The sequence below is a fragment of the Macaca nemestrina genome, chromosome 13 (assembly GCF_043159975.1).
Source record: "Macaca nemestrina isolate mMacNem1 chromosome 13, mMacNem.hap1, whole genome shotgun sequence".
Taxonomy (NCBI): domain Eukaryota; kingdom Metazoa; phylum Chordata; class Mammalia; order Primates; family Cercopithecidae; genus Macaca; species Macaca nemestrina.
Genome location: NC_092137.1, coordinates 32,216,535 through 32,236,643, shown reverse-complemented (window position 1 = coordinate 32,236,643; position 20,109 = coordinate 32,216,535). Strand labels below are relative to the sequence as shown.

The window sequence follows — 20,109 nt, the reverse complement described above, 5'->3', positions numbered from 1 at the left end:
AAAACAAAAAAAAAACAAAAAAACAAATTTAAAGGAATAATTCCAGAAGGAGAGTTGTTCAAGAGAAAATAAATTCTGACATAGAAATTCTCAAATAGTTGAGAAAAATACATATACATATGCATATTGTCTCTATAGGTACATATTATAGAAACAATGATGAAGCAAATGGGGCAAAATGTAAGCAACTGGTAAATCTGAATAAAGGGCATAATGATGTTCCTAAAAGTTACTAATCTTGTCCAGGTGCAATGGCTCACGCCTGTAATCCCAACACTTTGGGAGGCCGAGGCGGGTGAAGGTCAGGAGTTCAAGACCAGCCTGGTCAACATGGTGAAATCCCATCTCTACTGAAATAAAAAATCAGCCAGGCATGGTGGCAGGTGCCTGCAATCCCAGCTACTTGGGAGGCTGAGACAGGAGAATCGCTTGAACCAGGGAAGCGGAGGTTGCAGTAAGACGAGATTGTGCCACTGCACTCCAGTCTGGGCGACAGAGCAAGACTGTCTCAAAAAAAAAAAAAAAAAAAGAAAGTACTGACCTTGGCTGTTCAACATCAATCAAGTAAGATGAGACATAAGGAAAGATCTTGATTTTGGCAACACAGAGGTTTTTGGTTACCTTGTAAAAGCTGTTTACATAAATTAGTGGGGACCAGTGCCAAACTGGTATGTGTTTAATAGAGATGGGGAGAAGAGAAGGTGAATACAGTGTACTGACAAGTCGTTCAAGGAGGTTTGCTACAAAAGGAAGCTGAGAAATGAAGCAGCCCTGAGAGTGGAACTTATAACATGTAATTACGATGCAAGAAAGAGAATGATGCAAGAAAAACAATGATGCAAGAAACAGAACAATTATACAAACATCATCTTTCAGTAGGTAACAAGTGAAAGAACTGGCTTTATAGAGGATAACTGAAAGCTTGTCCAGAGAAATAGGAGGGAAGGCAGAGTGATGGCTGATGTGCTAATGACAGGATGTAGAAGTTTTCTTCCGATTACTTCTTTTACCTTGGTGAAACAGGAAGCAAGATCATTGGCTTAGGGTGAGGATGAAGATGGTATTAGAAGCTTGAGGATAGAAATGAAAGAACATGGTATGAAATAGCCATCTAGGAAACTGGAAAACTGAATGAACGAAGGAAGTATAGAATGAAAGAAATACAGGCAGCACTAATGGTCTGTCTGATCATGAATTCAAAGTGAGACCAGTTGCATGGTTTTATTTCTCTCAGGTTACATTCAGTTGCTTAGATGCAAGTAGAGAGTAGAAAGAAAGTGAACTTGGCTGGGCGCAGTGGCTCACGCCTATAATCCCAGCACTTTGGGAGGCCGAGGCGGGCGGATCATGAGGTCAGGAGATCGAAACCATCCTGGCCAACATGGTGAAACCCCATCTCTACTAAAACTACAAAAATTAGCTGGGCCTGGTGGTACGTGCCTGTAATCCCAGCTACTTGGGAGGCTGAGGCAGGAGAATCGCTTGAACCCGGGAGGTGGAGGTTGCAGTGAGCTGAGCTCATGCAACTGCACTCCAGCCTGGGCGGCAGAGCAAGACTCCGTCTAAGAACAGAACAGAACAGAAAAGAAAAGAAAGTGAACTTAATGAAGATTGGGGATTTTCCAGGAATTAAGACAGAGGGAAGGGGAGCACAAAAGAGCTGAGAGTATATAAAAGAAAATGATACCAGCTGGGAGTGGTGGTGTACACCTGCAATCCCAGCTACTCAGGAGGCTGAGGCAGGAGGATCCCTTGAGCCCAGGAGTTCAAGACCAGCCTGGATAATATAGCAAGATTCCATCTCAAAAAAAAAGAACAAAAAGGAGGGAAATGATAATGATGGAGCATAGAATCTAAGCTGGATAAGGAAGCAAATGAAGATAAGGGAGTTGAAAAATAGTGAAAATATGGCAGAGTTTCAATTGGACTGCCCGTTGGTACTGCTTATTATTGTTTCATTGAAGCTGGCTTTACTTAAAAGTCATTAAATATTTACTGGATGCTTACATTGTACTTCTATAAAAAGGTGAGCAAAATAGAGATAGTCAGTTCCCTAAGAGAATTTATCATTTAGACAACAATGAGAAGCATGAAACACAGTAACTAGAAGGTATACATTGGTGGCCTAAAAGGATGGCAATTACATCTTTTTATTTACAGTCTCAAAACATGACATATTTTTCTTGCCCTACATTAAAAATGAGAAAACATGGGCCAGGTGCGGTAGCTCAGGCCTGTAATCCCAGCACTTTGGAAGGTGGAGGTGGGCAGATCACCTGAGGTCAGGAGTTCGAGATCAGCCTGACCAACATGGAGAAACCCCATCTCTACTAAAAATACAAAAAATTAGCCGAGCATGGTGGCCCATGCCTGTAATCCCAGCTACTTGGGAGGCTGAGGCAGGAGAATCGCTTGAACCCGGGAGGCAGAGGTTGCGGTGAGCCCAGATCATGCCATTGCACTCCAGCCTGGGCAACAAGAGTGAAACTCCATCTCAAAAATAAATAAATAAAAGAGAAAACATGGCTTTAGATTGGATCCATTTAATTTTTTGAAAACGTAATAACCAAAAGCAACCACAAAACCATTTTTCTTTAAAACAGTTCAGAATTAGAATCAAAACTTTAACAGAAGATTCCTACCAAAGCAAAACAATTTAACACCAAACGACTGCAATTTTACACTAAAAAAACACTTTTCCAACATAGAAAAATGAAAACAGTGTGGTGGGATCAGGAGTGATTTCTATTTGCCTTAAAAATTATCTTTCTTCAATGTTATAATGTTGTTTGTGCAATAATTAAAATTGGGGTTAAGGAATAACTTACCCTTCGGTCAGCTGCTACAAGTCTAAATTCCCGTAACAACTTGCCAAAAAAGGATCTTTGTGGTTTTCGAAAGAGATGAATTGTCCCCTTTCAAACAAACAATATACAAATCAGCATTTAAATATTTAATCATCTTCTGAGTTCCTATGATATGATATAGTGGTTCCTATGCTATGGTATGAGATAGTGGTAATAATAACCAATATTTATTAAGTACTCAATATACACCAAGCACTTATTCTAGATACTTTATGTGTATTTATGGATTGAATATTCACAATAAACCTATGTGGGTGGAGACAACTTTTAGTAAGCCATCCAAAGTCAAAGAGCTAGTAAATGGCTGAGCAGAAATCAAAACCAGGCTTTTTAGCTCTAGACCACACTCTATTTTTAAATGGATAAGGCAATTTGAACCAAAAAAGAAACAGTTTGCCAAACAGCTCTACTGGAAATTTCTACTGAAAATTCACCTAATTAAAGCTATATATGTGGCAGTGCTTGGGGCTCATGCCTGTAATCCCAGCACTTTGGGAGGCCGAGGCAGAGGGATCACTTGAGGCCAGGAGTTCATGGCGAAACCCCATCTCTACTAAAAATATAAAAATTGGCCGGGTGTGGTGGTGCACACCTGTAATACCAGCTACTCAGGAGGCTGAGGGATGAGAATCTCTTGAGCCTGGGAGGTGGAGTTTGCAGTAAGCCAAGATCGCACCACTGCACTCTAGCCTGGGTGACAGAGTAAGACTGTCTCAAAAAGAAAGCAAGTTCAGGCAACTATTATAGTAAAACACCTGAGATTCTCTCTTAGGCATTCAGTCAAAGTATCTGACACCCTGGCTAGTCTCCCTGGCCCCTGCTAGTATACAGTTTGGGGATAGTAAAGATAGGGCTCACCAATGAGAGAGAAGACTGAGGCGATTTACCACCCAAGTTTAGGAAATCATATGGGAAAGCCTTAGCAGAAAGGAGAGTTCAAACACATATGAGAAATTAACTTATGAGAAAGGCAGTATCCAATATCAGTGGGAGAAAATATGAGCCAGTCAATAAATGGTATTTTAATCAAGGTAATGTTTCACTCTTACCATACTCCTTACTCTAATTTGTTTTTTTTTTTTTTTTTTTTGAGACGGAGTCTCACTCTGTCACCCAGGCTGGAGTGCAGTGGCCGGATCTCAGCTCACTGCAAGCTCCGCCTCCCGGGTTCACGCCATTCTCCTGCCTCAGCCTCCCGAGTAGCTGGGACTACAGGCGCCTGCCACCTCGCCCGGCTAAGTTTTTGTATTTTTAGTAGAGACGGGGTTTCACTGTGTTACCCAGGATGGTCTCGATCTCCTGACCTCGTGATCTGCCCGTCTCGGCCTCCCAAAGTGCTGGGATTACAGGCTTGAGCCACCGCGCCCGGCCTCTAATTTGTTATTATTTTGAAAATTAAAATACAGAATTACAGAGTACTTGATTGAAGAAAGCCTAGATGTATTATTTTATAATCTGGGATTTGGGGGAAGCCTTTTATAATAGGACATAAAAACCAAGAAGCTCTAAAGGAAAAAAATTGATTGATTTTACTATATAATTTCATGGCCAAATGTAATATCCTAACGGGGGAAAAAAGATTTAAGGTCAAACTGTGAAAAAAAAAATTGTAATTCACAACAGACAATAGGCCAATTTTCTCTATACACGACGAGCTTCCACAAATTATTTTTAAAAAGATAAATAACCCAGTTTTAAAAATTACACATTTATAAAGCTGGCCAAATCAATACCTGCTCATTATTCACATTTGCGACTTGGTATTGTTAATGTGAAATCATGATTTCTGTTGATACTTTAAAAATAAAAATGGTATGCCTCTCCCTATACACAGTCACATCCATCTCTTGAACCTCAGTTCCAGCTGCTTTTGAGGAAGACAGTCTGATTTTAAACATAGGCTACACAGCAAACAGGATATTCACTCTACTGCAGTCTCATCCTGCGGCGAAGGAGTGAATATCCTGTTTGCCGTATTAAAAATCAGACTGTCCCAAATTTGGTGAAAACCATTCCTGTCATTTTTCTATGATGTAGTACTGATAATGAGGCAGAAACTTATGTCTATGAAGAAGGCAAAAAACGGTACTTTAAGTGTGTGCTATAATGAATCGAATTTGTGATGTCTACTGGTAAGAACGGGAATAGTGCCAAAAGATCTGATTACTAATTGTTTCAGTTATCATTCAAAAATACTTAGCCTTTTTTTATGCTGAAAATTTGGCATGGCCCTATTAATTTTTCTGGTATAGGTTTCCAAAAGCAAAACCCTATAGCTACTTTTAAAGAGAATATTTTGTCATTCCAAAAGAAAGTATCATTACAGGGGGAAAAAAATCCTTCACAATTTTAAATGGCTCATACACAGTAATTTGATTGCTAAGTGCCACAAACATAAATTTTTGGATTTGAATTTTAATGAAATACTTTCCTAGATGGTAAAAGCCACAATCACTATACCAACCTTATTACATTTCTACCTCACTAAAGTTGGTCAATTTGACTCAACACTGAAGCCCCAGAAAGCAGTGAAACTGAGGTATTAAAAAATTATAAATGTAGGCCGGGCGCGGAGGCTCATGCCTATATCCCAGCACTTTGGGAGGCTGAGGCGAGCAGATCATGAGGTCAGGAGATCGAGACCATCCTGGCCAATACGGTGAAACCCCGTCCCTACTAAAAATACAAAAATTAGCCGGGCGTGGTAGTGGACGCCTGTAGTCCCAGCTACTCAGGCGGCTGAGGCAGGAGAATGGCGCGAACCCGGGAGGCAGAGCTTGCAGTGAGCTGAGATTATGCCACTGCACTCCAGCCTGGGTGACAGAGTGAGATTTCGTCTCACAAAAAAAAAAAAAAAAAAAAAAAAAACAATATATATATATATATATATATATATATATATATATATATATATATATAAATGTAAAAAACTTTCAAATCCAATGCAAGCATGATTTTCCTACATAGCATCTAGAGAGCAATTAAGTGGTTATAAAGAGGGATAACTCATTTCTTCAAAGCTTAGGCATCATTAGTTGCATTATGCTGAGACTCAGGAAAAGCAGGAAAAAAGGCCAAGCACTAGATATTTGGCATAAGAAAAACAACAGCAGAGTGTTGATAATTGTTGATGCCACGTGACAGGTACAAGGGGGCTCATATTATGGTCTCTCTACTTCTGTGTATGTATAAAAATTTTCATAATAGAAAGGTGAAAAAAGTAAAAATAAAGCACCAGAAAAATGTTACCATTTTTATATCCAAATAAAGACCACTGTGTGTGTATAACCTGACAGCTAAGCTAATCCAGTTTTAAAAGAATATGCTATTTTCACTTTAGATGTTAATAAATGTTAATATTAATAAATATATTTTTTTCTTGGCTGGCCATAGTGGCTCATGCCTGTAATTCCACCACTCTGGGTGGCTGAGTTAGGAGGATCACTTGAGCCCAGGAGTTCAAGACCAGCCTAGGCAATATACTGAGACCCTGTCTCTACAAAAAATTGAAAAGAAAAAAATTAGCTAGGCATGGTGGTACACAGCTGTAGTCCCAGCTACTCAGGACGCCAAGGTGGGAGGATTGCATGAGCCCAGGAAGTCAAAGCTGTAGTGAGCCAGGATCACACTTTACTCCAGCCTGGGCCACAGAGCAAGACCCCATCTCAAAATAAATAAATAAATAAATAAATAAATAAATACACACACACATATGTATAAATATTACATATGTGTATGTACATATGTATATATATTCTTAAGGAATTACGTGTGAGATATTTTGGTTCCAAAGATTTAAAAAATTCTCCTTAATACTGTTATTTTTGGACATCTTCTGTTTAACCCTAGCCGACTTTAAGTTTCAGGTTAAGAGAATCAACAAGGTTTCTAAGAGGCAGAAGGCCACTTCTGATGCCATCCTGACAATGAAAATAAAACAAAAATCCTAATGCTCATATCACTCTTCCTAAAATTATATTGGCTCTCCATTGCTATCAGAATAAACTCCAAATTTTACAACCAGAATTTCCAGGTTTTCAATGACTTAGCCTGTTTCTTTCCAGTCTTACCTCTTACTCCACATAGAAACCCTCAACTTCGGTTAAACTGGTCTACTCTTTGTCTCATTACACCGCTCTTGCGTGAAAAAGCCAGATCCTGTCTAACCCAAGCTCTTATTCATATAATGAGAAACAAGTACTAGATTAAGAGTATTAGAGTGGGGCACAAAGTACTTAGTTTCATGTTTCACTTCTTTTTTTTTTTTTTTTTTTTTTTTGAGACGGAGTCTCGCTGTGTCTCCCAGGCTGGAGTGCAGTGGCCGGATCTCAGCTCACTGCAAGCTCCGCCTCCCGGGTTCACGCCATTCTCCCGCCTCAGCCTCCCGAGTAGTTGGGACTACAGGCGCCCGCCACCGCGCCCGGCTAGTTTTTTGTATTTTTTTAGTAGAGACGGGGTTTCACCGTGTTAGCCAGGATGGTCTCGATCTCCTGACCTTGTGATCCCCCCGTCTCGGCCTCCCAAAGTGCTGGGATTACAGGCTTGAGCCACCGCGCCCGGCCCATGTTTCACTTCTTAAATGAAGTCTTCCTAGATCATTCCAAACTGTAGTGTTTTTTTTAATGCCACTTATTTTGCATTAATCAAAGTATAGCCTTCAACTTGTTGCGTTGCTTTATAATTTAGTAACTTCACTACTGACAAAGGCTATTTTTCTTTATATTTTGTTTTTATATATTCATATTTTAATATCATATATTTATATTATTTATATTTTCCAAGAAAGCACTGTTTTCACATAGCATATTCTTACACACAAAACCTTTTTCTCAATATTTTATTTTAAAATACTTATTTTAAAAAATAAACCTTAAAAAATGTTTCCCTGCATGACTAATACTAATGTTTCAAGCATAAAGATATAGTGCCATAGGTTTTCAGTGCTTTATAAAACAGATGTTTTATTTGTATTTTTCTTTGTATTTTCTAAGAAAGTACTGCTTTCACATAGCATGTTCTTAATAAACACAAAACCTTTTCTCAGTATCCTTTAAAATAAACCTTAAATACTGTTTCCCTGCATGACTAATACTAATGTTTCAAGCATAAAGATACGGTGCTATAGGTTTTCAGTGTCTTATAAAACAGATGTTTACTGACAACTTCCTCTGGGCCAGGCACTATACAAAGCTCCGGGAATACCAGAGTGAAACACATAGGTCCTGCTCTCAATGAGCTTACAGTCTAGAAAGTGAGAAGGACAAATAAATACACAATTTTAACACAGTCTGTAAGGATTACAGATGTTAATGGTAAAAAGCACAAGAGATTCAAGCTTTACTTTATTAAATTAGGGCTGTGAGTTAATGAAGGTGTACAACCTGAAAGACCTCTGAATTTTAAGTCTCTTGTCCCTTTACCTTCAAATCCCTTCAAATCATCAGTATTATAGGCAAGTTTCTATTGTATGCATTCGTTTTGTGCAGCTTTATGTAACAAAACTGGTGTGTGTGTGTATGTATAAAAGCACAAGGTACCACCAGAGCACAAAGGAGAAGCAACTAACAGTATACTGGAACATGGGGGAAAGGCTCATGAAAAATAGTTAAGGATATATAAGGGTTATTCTGATAAGGACAGCCGGTAGAGGACAGGGAACAATTCAGGCGGATGGAAGAGCATATGCAAAGTTGGTACAAAGGCTCAATTCATACAGCATGATTTGCAAGCTATTCACTGTGGCTGAAATACGGATGTTACATACGTGTATGCATTAAAAAAAAAAAAAAAAAGAGGCTGTGGCCGGGCACACTGGCTCACGACTGCAATTCCAGCACTTTGGGAGGCAGAGGCGGGAGGATCACCTGAGGTCAGGAGTTCGAGACCAACCGGATCAACACGGAGAAACCCCATCTCTACTAAAAATACAAAATTAGCCAGGTGTGGTGGTGCATTCCTGTAATCCCAGCTACTCGGGAAGGTGAGGCAGGAGAATTGCTTGAACCCGGGAGGCGGAGGTTGTGGTGAGCCGAGATCGCGCCATTGCCCTCCAGCCTGGTCAACAAGAGGGAAACTCCATCTCAAAAACAACAACAACAGCAACAACAACAAAAGAGGCTGTAAAAGTAAGAAGCTTGATAATGAGTGGCTTCGCATGCCATGCTAAACAGGACTTTATCTTGAGTGCTACAAAAAAAAAAAAAAAAAAAAAAAAAGAAAAAATTTGAGTAAGGGAGTGATGTAGTCAAATTTTAGAAATGTAACTCTGGCTACAAGCTACACAATGGTGAATGTTTTGAAAAACAGCATAACTGAAGGCTATTTGATCATTAGCCAAAAAGGGTAAACTTTTACCCATTTTCTGTGTGCAAAAGGATTACAGAAAATTTACATAACATAGTGTGAATAAGACATTTTCCCGACCATATCCACTTATGTAAAAAACTTAGTACAGTGACAAAAGCTTAGGCACAGAAATGTGGTCTCTTTCATACGTAGGTTATCAATAAGTACTCCATGAATTTTTCTAATAAATGCATTTTCAAAAGGCACACACCACTCTGACACTTGAAATCCCAACCAACTGCTTATTTTTAAATAAAGTTCATAGCTATATATTTGAGCTTTAAAGGTAAACAGTGACCAATTCTAACAAATTTGAGAGAAAACACCATATCCCAACAGCCATTACGTCTACTGGGTCTTCCATTAGTTTCTACAAACGCAGAAACAAAGCAGCAATAAGACGTCCTACCAACACCTTGACTTTCTGTAGTTACTCCGCTTATGAAAGTTGCTGCCGTAATCAGGCTACTTAATATTTAGTAAAGCCAAATTGCAGAGTGAGGAGTCTGCCTTAAAACCCTATTAATAACCTTCTTTATTTCCGCTGGCGTTATCGCCACTGCTCTAACAATCACTATTAGAGTTGTTGCTGTGGACTTGTTTTCAGATCTTTTGTTAGTGGTCTAGTTGTTGACGCTGGCAAAGACTTTTATTACATTAAAGAAATCTAGGCAGAGGGAAGTCAGAAACTCGCCAGGAGCTGAAAGCTCGGCCTGCAGCGGGGCCTGGTTCGGGAGCGCCTGCGGTACAGGTGAGGGACCAAAGGGGACCAGAACTCTGAGGAGAACATTTTGGGAGACAGCCGCTCCAGCCAAGGGGCCCGACTTCAACTTCAATGTCCCCTCCTCCGGGTGGCTGAGGGATTTCAAGGCCGCTTAGGGACCAGATAAGATAAACCGAATCAGCTACAGCCGAAACCCTCACCCCAACAGCCAACTCACCATGATAAGGAGCTGCACAGCTCCCGCCGGAAGCCTTTCTTGGTGCTCGAGTTTTCCCAGAACGGAAGGGGTGGGGCACTAGTGGGCGATTGGCTGTGAGGAAGGCGTGGGCGGAAGTGCGTGCTTCTGGCCTCCGGGCTTCGCCCCCTTCCCGGCTGCCCCTGCACTGCGTGGCGGTAGGCTGCTAGAGCGGCTCCCTCTGAGCTCTCGGAGGGATTGGCTTGAAGCGTTGAGTCCAAGGGCAAGGCAAGGAGCAAGCAGGAGTTTTTCGTTATGTTAGAAAAATTTCGTTGAGTGCTGAAACGCTTTTACCTGTGTTGTATGATTTAACCTTATGAAAATAGACAGTATTCCAGTTTTACAAGTGAGGAACGAAGAAACTTGCCTCCGCCGGGCGTGGTGGCTAACTCCCGTAATCCCAGCACTTTCGGCAGCGAGGCAGGCGGATCACTGGAGGTCAGGAGTTCGAGACCAGCCTGGCCAACATGGTGAAACCCCACCCTACTAAAACTGCAGGGTGTGATGGCGCGCGCCTGTAATCCCAGCTACTCGGGAGGCTGAGGCAGAAGAATCGCTTGAACCCAGGAGGCGGAGGTTGCGGTGAGCCGAGATCGCGCCACTACATTACAGCCTGGGCGACAGCGCGAGACTCCGGTCTCACAAAAAAGAAACTTGTCTTGAGTCATACATATAGTTTGCTGTAGTAGCAGAATTTTAACTGGGACCGACTAATGGTCTACTTAATAAAATGCTATTTGGATTCTCTATAAAATTAATATAGAAGTAATGTTAATTATAGAAAATTTGGAAAATATTAAATTCATTAGATAAAGATTGAATATGTAGCACGTGTGTTTGTCAGGTACTGGTCTCGTGGAAATTATATTCTAGTAGAGGAGACAGAAAACAAGTAGGGATAAAGAAATTTTTTAAAGATATTCATAAGTAGTGTCATGTAGAAAACTGGGTACAGGTTGAGTATCCCTCATTCCAAATGCTTGGGACCAGAACTGTTTCAGATTTTGGCTCTTTATCTTGGGGATGGGGTGAGGGGGAACGAATTTCTAAACTTGAAATTCATTTATGTTTCGTATACACCTTATAGCCTCAGGGTAATTTTATGCAATTTAAAAAATTGTGTGTATCAAACAAAACTTTTCAGATGCAGTCAGGCGTGGACTTTTCCACTGTGGCATCATGTTGACGATCACAGAGTTTTGATTTTGGAGCATTTTAATTTCAGATGGTTGGATTAGGGATGCTGAACATGTAATGCTATATAGAACAACTGGGTGGGTGTGGTGCTCACACCTGTAATCCCAGCACTTTGGGAGGCCAAGCGGGAAGATCCCTTGAGGCCAGAAGTTGGAGATCACCCTGGGCAATATAGGAAGGTCCTGTCTCTACAAAAACAATCTAAAAAGGAAGAAAAACAAAAAGCAACTGGGTGGCCAATTTAGGGTGGTGGTCAGAGAAAACTTAGCTCTAAGGAGATGAAATTTAATTTCTGAATGGCAGAAGTCTTTTCGTGAAGATTTTTCCAGGCAGAATGAACAGCTAGTGCAAAAACTGTAAGTCAAATTGAGTAGGGTATTTTAAGATCTTAAGGAAGTCTGGAGTTTTGTGCTTGAGAGGAAGAAATGAAGAGAAGATCTAAGTGCTAGACAGGGGCCAGATCAAGCAGGAATTTCTAAATTAATGGTAAAGTGCTTTCTCCCCCTTCCTGCCCTCCCGCGCCCCCCCCCCCCCCCCAAGTGAGACAAGAAGCCAGAGAACAGTTTTAACAAGGAGTGATGTTTACATTTTTTAAAAGGTTACTGTGGACTGGGCATAGTGGCTCATGCCTGTAATCCTAGCACTTTGGGAGGCCAAGACAGGAGGATCACTTGAGCTCAGGAGTTTGAGACCAGCCTGGGCACCATACTGAGACCTCTCAAATTTTAAAAAATAAAATCTTGCCGGGTGCGGTGGCTCACGCCTGTAATCCCAGCACTTTGGGAGGCTGGGGCGGGCGAATCACAAGGTCAGGAGTTCGAGACCAGCCTGGTCAACATGGTGAAACCCTGTCTGTACTAAAAATACAACAAATTAGCTGGGCGTAGTGGCGGGTGCCTGTAATCCCAGCTACTCAGAAGGCTGAGGCAGGGGAATTGCTTGAACCTGGGAGGCAGAGGTTGCAGTGAGCCGAGATCATGCACCTGCACTCCAGCCCGGGCAACAGTACAAGACTTCGTCTCAAAAAAATTAAGAAATAAAAAATAGATAAAATCTTAGGTATTATTGTCTATCTACAGTCTGTTCTCCACACTGCAGCCACAGTAATCTTTTTTAGTAGAGGTGAGGTCTTGCTATGTTACCCAGGCTGGTCTGGAACTCCTGGGCTCAGGTGATCCTTCTGCCTCAGCCTCCCAAAGTGCTAGCATTACAAGCACAAGCCAACACCCCTGGCCTATACCTAGGATTTAATGAGCTCTTAATATGTAGTAGGCAGTATTCTAAGAGTTTGAGGCCAGGCACAGTGGCTCATACCTGTAATCCCAGCACTTTGGGAGGCTGAGGCAGGCAGATCACTTGAGGTCAAGAGTTTGAGATCAGCCTGGCCAACATGGCAAAACCCTGTCTCTACTAAAAATACAAAACTTAGCTGGGTGTGGTGGTGGGCACCTGTAATTCAGCTACTCGGGAGGCTGAGGCAGGAGAATCGCTTGAGGCAGGAGAATTGCTTGAACCCAGGAGGCGGAGGTTGCACCGAGCTGAGATGGAGCCTGGGTGACAGAGTAAGACTCCATCTCAAAAAAAAAAAAAAAAAAAAAAAGCTGGTGCGGTGGCACATGCCTGTAATCCCAGCACTTTGGGAGGCCAAGGCAGGTGGATCACAAGGTCAGGTTTTTGAGACCATCCTGGCCAACATAGTGAAACCCCATCTCTATTGAAAATACAAAAAATTAGCCAGGGGTGGTGGCAGGAACCCGTAATCCCAGCTACTCAGGAGGCTGAGGCAGGAGAATCGCTTGAACCTGGGAGGCAGAGGTTGCAGTGGGCTGAGATCATGCCATTGCACTCCAGCCCAGGCGACAGTGCAAGACTCTGTCTCAAAAAAAAAAAAAAAAAAAAAAAAAAAAAGCGTGATTATGTGATAGCTCATTTAATCCTCATAACAGCCTTTGATATAGATACTACTGTTATCCCCTGCTCGGCAAAACCACACACCTAGTCACTGGCAGATTATAGACAGGTGCCACCACACCCAGCTAATTTTTGTATTTTTAGTAGAGTCAGGGTTTCACCATGTTGACCAGGCTGGTCTCAAATGCCTGACCTCAGGTAATCTACCTGCCTTGGCCTCCCAAAGTGCTGGGATTACAGGCGTGAGCCACTGCACCCGGCCTGGAGAGGTACCTTTAAGCCATATAATTATCACATTCCTCATTATGCTTGTAATTTGTTTATGTACATATTCATATATTCACATCAGCTCATGGTTTATTTCATCTGATGGATTATATATAATTACTATTACTTATTTTGATGCTCAAATTTGTCCAGTGGGAACCCTTTTAATCTGTGTGTCATTTCAGTGATTCATGCTCATCATTCTTTGGGCACTTTCTTCTCTCTGGCACAAGAAGTTCCAAGCTCATGTATTTTCTCTGCCCCAGCCCTGAATTTAGCCATTTTATCAGTCTTGGTTCCTTTAGTTGATGTTATGGACTGAATGTTTGTGTCCCTCAAATTAATATGTTGAAGCCTTCACCAGCAATGTGATGGTCTTTGGCGGTTCGGCCTTTGGGAAGTACCTAGGGTTAGATGAGATAATGAGGATGGGACCGTCATGACGGGATTAGTGCCCTTATGTTTTTTTTTTTTTTTTTTTTTTTTTTTTTTTTTTTTTTTTTTTTTTGAGACGGAGTCTCGCTCTGTCACCCAGGCTGGAGTGCAGTGGCCGGATCTCAGCTCACTGCAAGCTCCGCCTCCCGGGTGTACGCCATTCTCCTGCCTCAGCCTCCCGAGTAACTGGGACTACAGGCGCCCGCCACCATGCCCGGCTAATTTTTTGTATTTTTAGTAGAGACAGGGTCTCCCCGTGTTAGTCAGGATGGTCTCGATCTCCCGACCTTGTGATCTGCCCGCCTCGGCCTCCCAAAGTGCTGGGATTACAGGCATGAGCCACCATGCCCGGCTAGTGCCCTTATGAAAAGGGACACCAGAGAGCTTGTGCTCTCTGCCATACGAGGACACGGCGAGAAGGTGGCCATCTGCAAGCCAGGAAGAAAGCCCTCACCAGAAACCAAACTGGCTGGTACTTTAATCTTGGACTTCCAAACTTCTAGAACTGTGAGGATAAATTTCTGTTATTTAAGCTGCCCAGTCTTTGGTATTTTGTAATGCAGCCCAAGCAGACTAAGAAAGTGAAGAATGGCCGGGCGCGGTGGCTCAAGCCTGTAATCCCAGCACTTTGGGAGGCCGAGGCGGGCGGATCATGAGGTCAGGAGATCGAGACTATCCTGGCTAACATGGTGAAACCCTGTCTCTACTAAAAATACAAAAAAAAACTAGCCAGGCGTGGTGGCGGGCGCCTGTAGTCCCAGCTACTTGGGAGGCTGAGGCGGGAGAATGGCGTGAACCCGGGAGGCGGAGCTTGCAGTGAGCCGAGATCAGGCCACTGCACTCCAGCCTGGGAGACACAGCGAGACTCCGTCTCAAAAAAAAAAAAAAAAGTAAAGAATTTGGAAGGCAAGATATGGGTACTTTATGTGCTCATTACTATTGGAGTGTAACTGCTCCAAGGCCACCTTGGTGGACAGACTAGGGAACACACATATTTGGACACATACACAAGTGTATATTTATATACTTACGTCTATATTTCCTCTATTTTTATTTATTTTGAGACAGGATCTCATTTGCCCAGGCTGGAGTGCAGTGGCGCGATCTCAGCCCACTGCAACCTCCACCTCCCAGGTTCAAGTGATTCTTGTGCCTCAGCCTCCCAAGTAGCTGGGACTACAGGTGCGTACCACCACACCTGGCTAATTTTTGTATTTTTAGTAGAGATGGGGTTTTGCAGTGTTGGCCAGAGTGGTCTCAAACTCTTGATCTCAAGCGATCTGCTCGCCTCAGCCCCCCAAAGTGCTGGGATTATATGCATGAGCCACTGTGCCCAACCAATATTTCATCTATTTTTATAGATTTTAAACCATGAATTCACTCTTAAACCCAACTCAAGCTGAACTCCAAGTTTCATTCTAACTTTCCCCCTTTGTGTATTTATAATTACCTTCTCTGATGGTGAGAAACCTGGCTTCCACTGTGGTTAGTATATTCACTTGATTCAATCAAGTCTTTGGTATGCAACCAATCTACCGTCTCTGCTGACACCCTTACCCCATATGGACACTCCTTTCTGTGCTTGAGCTTATTCCTCATTCCAGGTTGCCCCTATCCACCATGTGAATAACTGCCTCAATCTGTCCCTGACACCTCATACCTAGCTGTCCATCATTGTACACACAGTCTTCACCCTATTAGGTCTCTGACACCCAAATTTGGGCTTCCATAGGTCCCCTCTACCCAATGTAGGCACTTTGATCTGAACCATTGTGCAAATGAGTGCCTGAGACTGCTACCCCTAGAAAGGCCTGCTGGCAAGGTTGACCCTTGCCAGGCATCTGGGAACTTGAATTTGAGGAAAGATTCCTTCTATTCCCTAACAAGCTTACTATGCCTAACAGTGAGGCCTGACACTTTCACATGCTGTCACTTGTTGCTGGAGTGACATCCTGTGTGACTTCACCAGGAGAGAACCCTTAGAAGCTGGTGCTTGGTTTCCTCTGGACTTCACTTAATTCCCTTTTTTCCCTTTTGCTGAATTTGCTTCATATCCTTTTGCTCTAATAAATCATTGTTGGGAGTAAGGCTATATGCTGAGTCCTGTGAGTGCTCCTAATGAATCATCAAACTTGCACATAATCTTGAGGGCTTAACCACCTAATGACTTTAAAACAATAGTTCCAGCAGGGTGCAGTGGCTCTGCCTGCCTGTAATCCCAGCACTTTGGGAGGCCGAGGCAGGAGGATCACTTGAGCCCAGGAGTTTGAGACTACAGGGAGGTATGATTGCATCACTGCTGTCCAGCCTGGGGCAAACGAGACTCTGTCTCTAAAAAAAAAAAAAAAACCCCAACTCCTTGAAAAAAAATAAAAAATAAAAAATCCACAATAGCTCAGGAAGGAGGAAGGTAAGCAATTTAGTGACATTACTTAATTTCAGCTCTACCATCCCACTGTTTTATCTTACAGTTCTTTGCTCTATTTTTCTTTCCTTGATTTCATTTGACCAATCACATAACTCTTAGTAATTCTTAGCCATTTCATCTTCTCTAATGGCTTTTTAGATCTAGTGCAGTAGATCACCCCAGTGATGGGGTGAGAGATTATGAAATGCATTCTTATCACAGTCTACCTTACATTAATGCTATCTCACCTTGTGTACAATGTAATAATATTATTTCAATATAATTACATTTATTGTCCTCTCTGGCCCTTCATGCTATTTCTGTCTCATATTTTACTTATACATATATTATAAACAGTGCAATACTATTTTTGTTTGCTTTAAACAGCAATGATATTTAGAAAAATAAAAAAAGAAAAATGTAAATATGTTATTTACCAACATATTTGTCATTTCAAAATTCTTAATTCCATCCTGGAGATTACAGGTTCTCATTGAGAAATCCATTTACTGGTAAGTCCATCCAAGGAAAATTTTAATTTCAGGTACTTCATTTTTCACTTCAGATTTGTATTTTCCTTCAGCCTGAAGAATTTCTTAAAGCATTCCATATAAAGTCAGTCTGCCAGCAACAAATTCTGTTTTCATCTGGAAAAGTTTAAGTTTTTCAAGAGATAGGGACTCACTCTGTCCCCCAGGCTGGAGTGCAGTAGCACGATCACAGCCCATGCCCAGCTAATTTTATTTTTTGATGGGGTTCTCACTAGGTTGCCCAGGCTGGTCACTCATGGCCTCAAGGGATTCTCCTGCCTCAGCCTCCCAAAGTGTTGGGATTAGAGGGTTAAGCCACTGAGCCTGGCCATTGCCTTAACATCTTGAAGGATATTTTAACTGGATAGAGTTTTAAGTTAACCTTTGTTGTTTAATCTTTGCACCTTAAAGACGTCATTCCATCATTTTCTGAATTTCATCATTTCTGATGAGGTTAGCCATCACTCTTGTTTATCTGAGTGTAATGCTATTCCTTCCCACTCCCCACCTTGGTTGCTTTTAAGATTTTTTTTTTTTTTTTTTTTTGGCAATGTGATGTACCCAGATGTCATCTTTGTTGTATTTATTCTGCTTGGGGGGTTCAGTAAACTTCTTAGATCTGTACATTGATGCCTTTCAACACTTGGGGGAAAATTTCAGGCATTATTGCTTCAAAGATTTCTCTTGCCCCATTCTCTTCCTTTCCTTCTCTACTTCAAATTGCAGGAACTGATAATGTTCCAAAGGTCTCAAACCTCTGCTATTTTTTTTTCTTTCTCTCTGTGCTTTGGTTTGATACCTACTTGCTTGTCTTTTTCAGTCTTTCCTCTGTTGTGCCTAGTTTACTGTTAAGTCCGTGCATTTAAATTTTTAACTTCAGATACTATATTTTTCATTACAAGACTTTCCAGTGGGTTATTATTTTCTAATTATTATTTTTTATTTATTTTTAGACGGTTGCCCAGGCTGGAGTGCAGTGGCATGATCTCGGCTCACTGCAAGCTCCGCCTCCCGAGCTCACCCCATTCTCCTGCCTCAGTCCCCCAAGTAGCTGGGACTACAGGTGCCCACCACCATGCCAGGCTAATTTTTTGTATTTTTAGTAGAGACAGGGTTTCACCGTGTTAGCCAGGATGGTCTTGATCTCTTGACCTTGTGATCCGCCCGTCTCAGCTTCCCAAAGTGCTGGGATTACAGGTGTGAGCCACTGCGCCTGGCCAATTTTTATTATTTTTTGAGATGGAGTTTTGCTTTTCTTGCCCAGGCTGGAGTGCAATGGCATGATCTTGGCTCACTGCAAGCTCTACCTCCCGCGTTCAAGCAATTATCCCACTTCAGCCTCCCAAATAGCTGGGATTACGGGCATGTAACACCCATGCTTGGCTAATTTTGTATTTTTAGTAGAGACAGGGTTTCACCATTATTGGTCAGGATGGTCTCGACGTCCTGACCTTAGGTGATCTGCCTGCCTCGGCCTCCCAAAGTGCTGGGATTACAGGCGTGAGCCATGGCGCCCGGCCTCCATTGAGTTTTTAATTCCTATTTTTCTGCTGAAACTCCTAATCTATTCACCCATTTTCTCTTTTCCTGTAAATTCTTTTAACATATTTTAACACTATTTTAAAATCACTCTCATAGAGGTCACTTGTGCATCTGCTTCTATATATTCTCTGTTGAGTATGGTATGGACCACTTTTTTTTTTTTCCATGAGGGAAGGTGAGTCAAAAGGATCACATACTTTTTCCTTGCATGCTTAGTAACTGTTTATTATGTACTGAGCTTTGGGTATATGCTGTGATGACTGTTTTCTTCTCAAGAATGCTGTGTTTTGTTCTGGTTTTAAATTACTGATGGATAACCTTGATGCTGTAAGATTTGATTTTAAGCTTCATTACAGTGAGTTTCTTTCCATTTTGGCCTTAGTGCTAAAGCACAGCCTTTAGTTCTGGGATGCTGTCATTCTTCCTTAAGGCATGGCATTTTGGGGGTTCAATGGGAAACACCAAGTATTTACTCAGTCCTTCTTAGTGGAATTTGAATTTCAAACTCTCTGTCCTTGGGCAGCTGCAATTCTGCTGAGTTCTTTAGACTTTAACATGCTTTCTGCTGGGTTCCTTTAAATGATCACACTGCACAAGCACAATTTTGGAATCCACCAAGGATTTGAAAGGAATATGTAGGCAGATTTCAGGGCTTACTTTCTGAGGCACTCTCCTTCCCAAAATTTGTCTTCTAATTTTCAGGTGTTCTACAAGTCCCAAATGACTCCTCAGCCCATCAAGACTGCCACATTCTACTTGAATTCTATACCCGTGAACTGCACAAACTGGAAATTGCCCTATGGGTAAAAGCTGGTTAAGGTGAATCTCTTGTTTACTTTTTTTGAGACAGGGTCTCTGTAACCTGGGCTGGAGTGCAGTGGTGTGATCTTGGCTCACTGCAACCTCCTCCCAGGCTCAAGCAATCTTCTAACCTCAGCCTCTTGAGTAACTGGGACTACAAGTGTGGGCCACCAAACCTGGCTAATTTTTAGTTTGTTTTTTATTTTATTTTTATTTTTTTTTTTGCAGAAACGGCGTCTCCCTATATTCCCCAGGCGGGTCTTGAATTCCTGGGCATAAGCGATTCTCTCATATTGGCCTCCCAAACAGGCATGAGCCACCGCACCCAGCCTGAATCTTCCAATATAGGACTTTGCAGTTTCTACCTTGTTTTGATTGCTCTGCAGAGCCGCCCAATCATTGTTTTTTTTTGTTTTGTTTTGTTTTTTTTTTTTTTTTGAGACGGAGTCTTGCTGTGTCGCCCAGTCTGGAATGCAGTGGCCGGATCTCAGCTCACTGCAAGCTCCGCCTCCCGGGTTTACGCCATTCTCCTGCCTCAGCCTCCCGAGTAGCTGGGACTACAGGCGCCCGCCACCTCGCCCGGCTAATTTTTTTGTATTTTTTAGTAGAGACGGGGTTTCACTGTGTTAGCCAGGATCGTCTCGATCTCCTGACCTTGTGATCTGCCCGTCTCCGCCTCCCAAAGTGCTGGGATTACAGGCTTGAGCCACCGCGCCCGGCCTGCTTTCTAAATTTTGTTAAGAATTTATAATTGTTACTAACAGAATCCAATACACACAACTCCTTCATTATCAGACTGCAACCCCTAAAATATCAAAAAGTTTTAAAGTAAAAAAGTAAAGGCAAAA

General features: G+C 42.0%; 1 protein-coding gene across 3 annotated transcripts in view; it reads right to left on the bottom strand.

The window, feature by feature from the left end:
- LOC105479689 (solute carrier family 30 member 6) overlaps window positions 1-10,229 on the bottom strand; it is a 55,518-nt gene extending 45,289 nt beyond the window's left edge. For all 3 annotated transcript variants that reach the window (XM_011737807.3, XM_011737809.3, XM_011737808.3), the window contains exons 1-2: window positions 10,154-10,229; window positions 2,829-2,915 (exon numbers count right to left, since the gene is read on the bottom strand). In XM_011737807.3, the coding sequence (XP_011736109.1) occupies window positions 2,829-2,915; window positions 10,154-10,156 (90 nt within the window). In that variant the 5' untranslated portion in view covers window positions 10,157-10,229. The remainder of the gene's footprint in view (window positions 1-2,828; window positions 2,916-10,153) is intronic.
- Window positions 10,230-20,109: the final 9,880 nt, after the last annotated feature.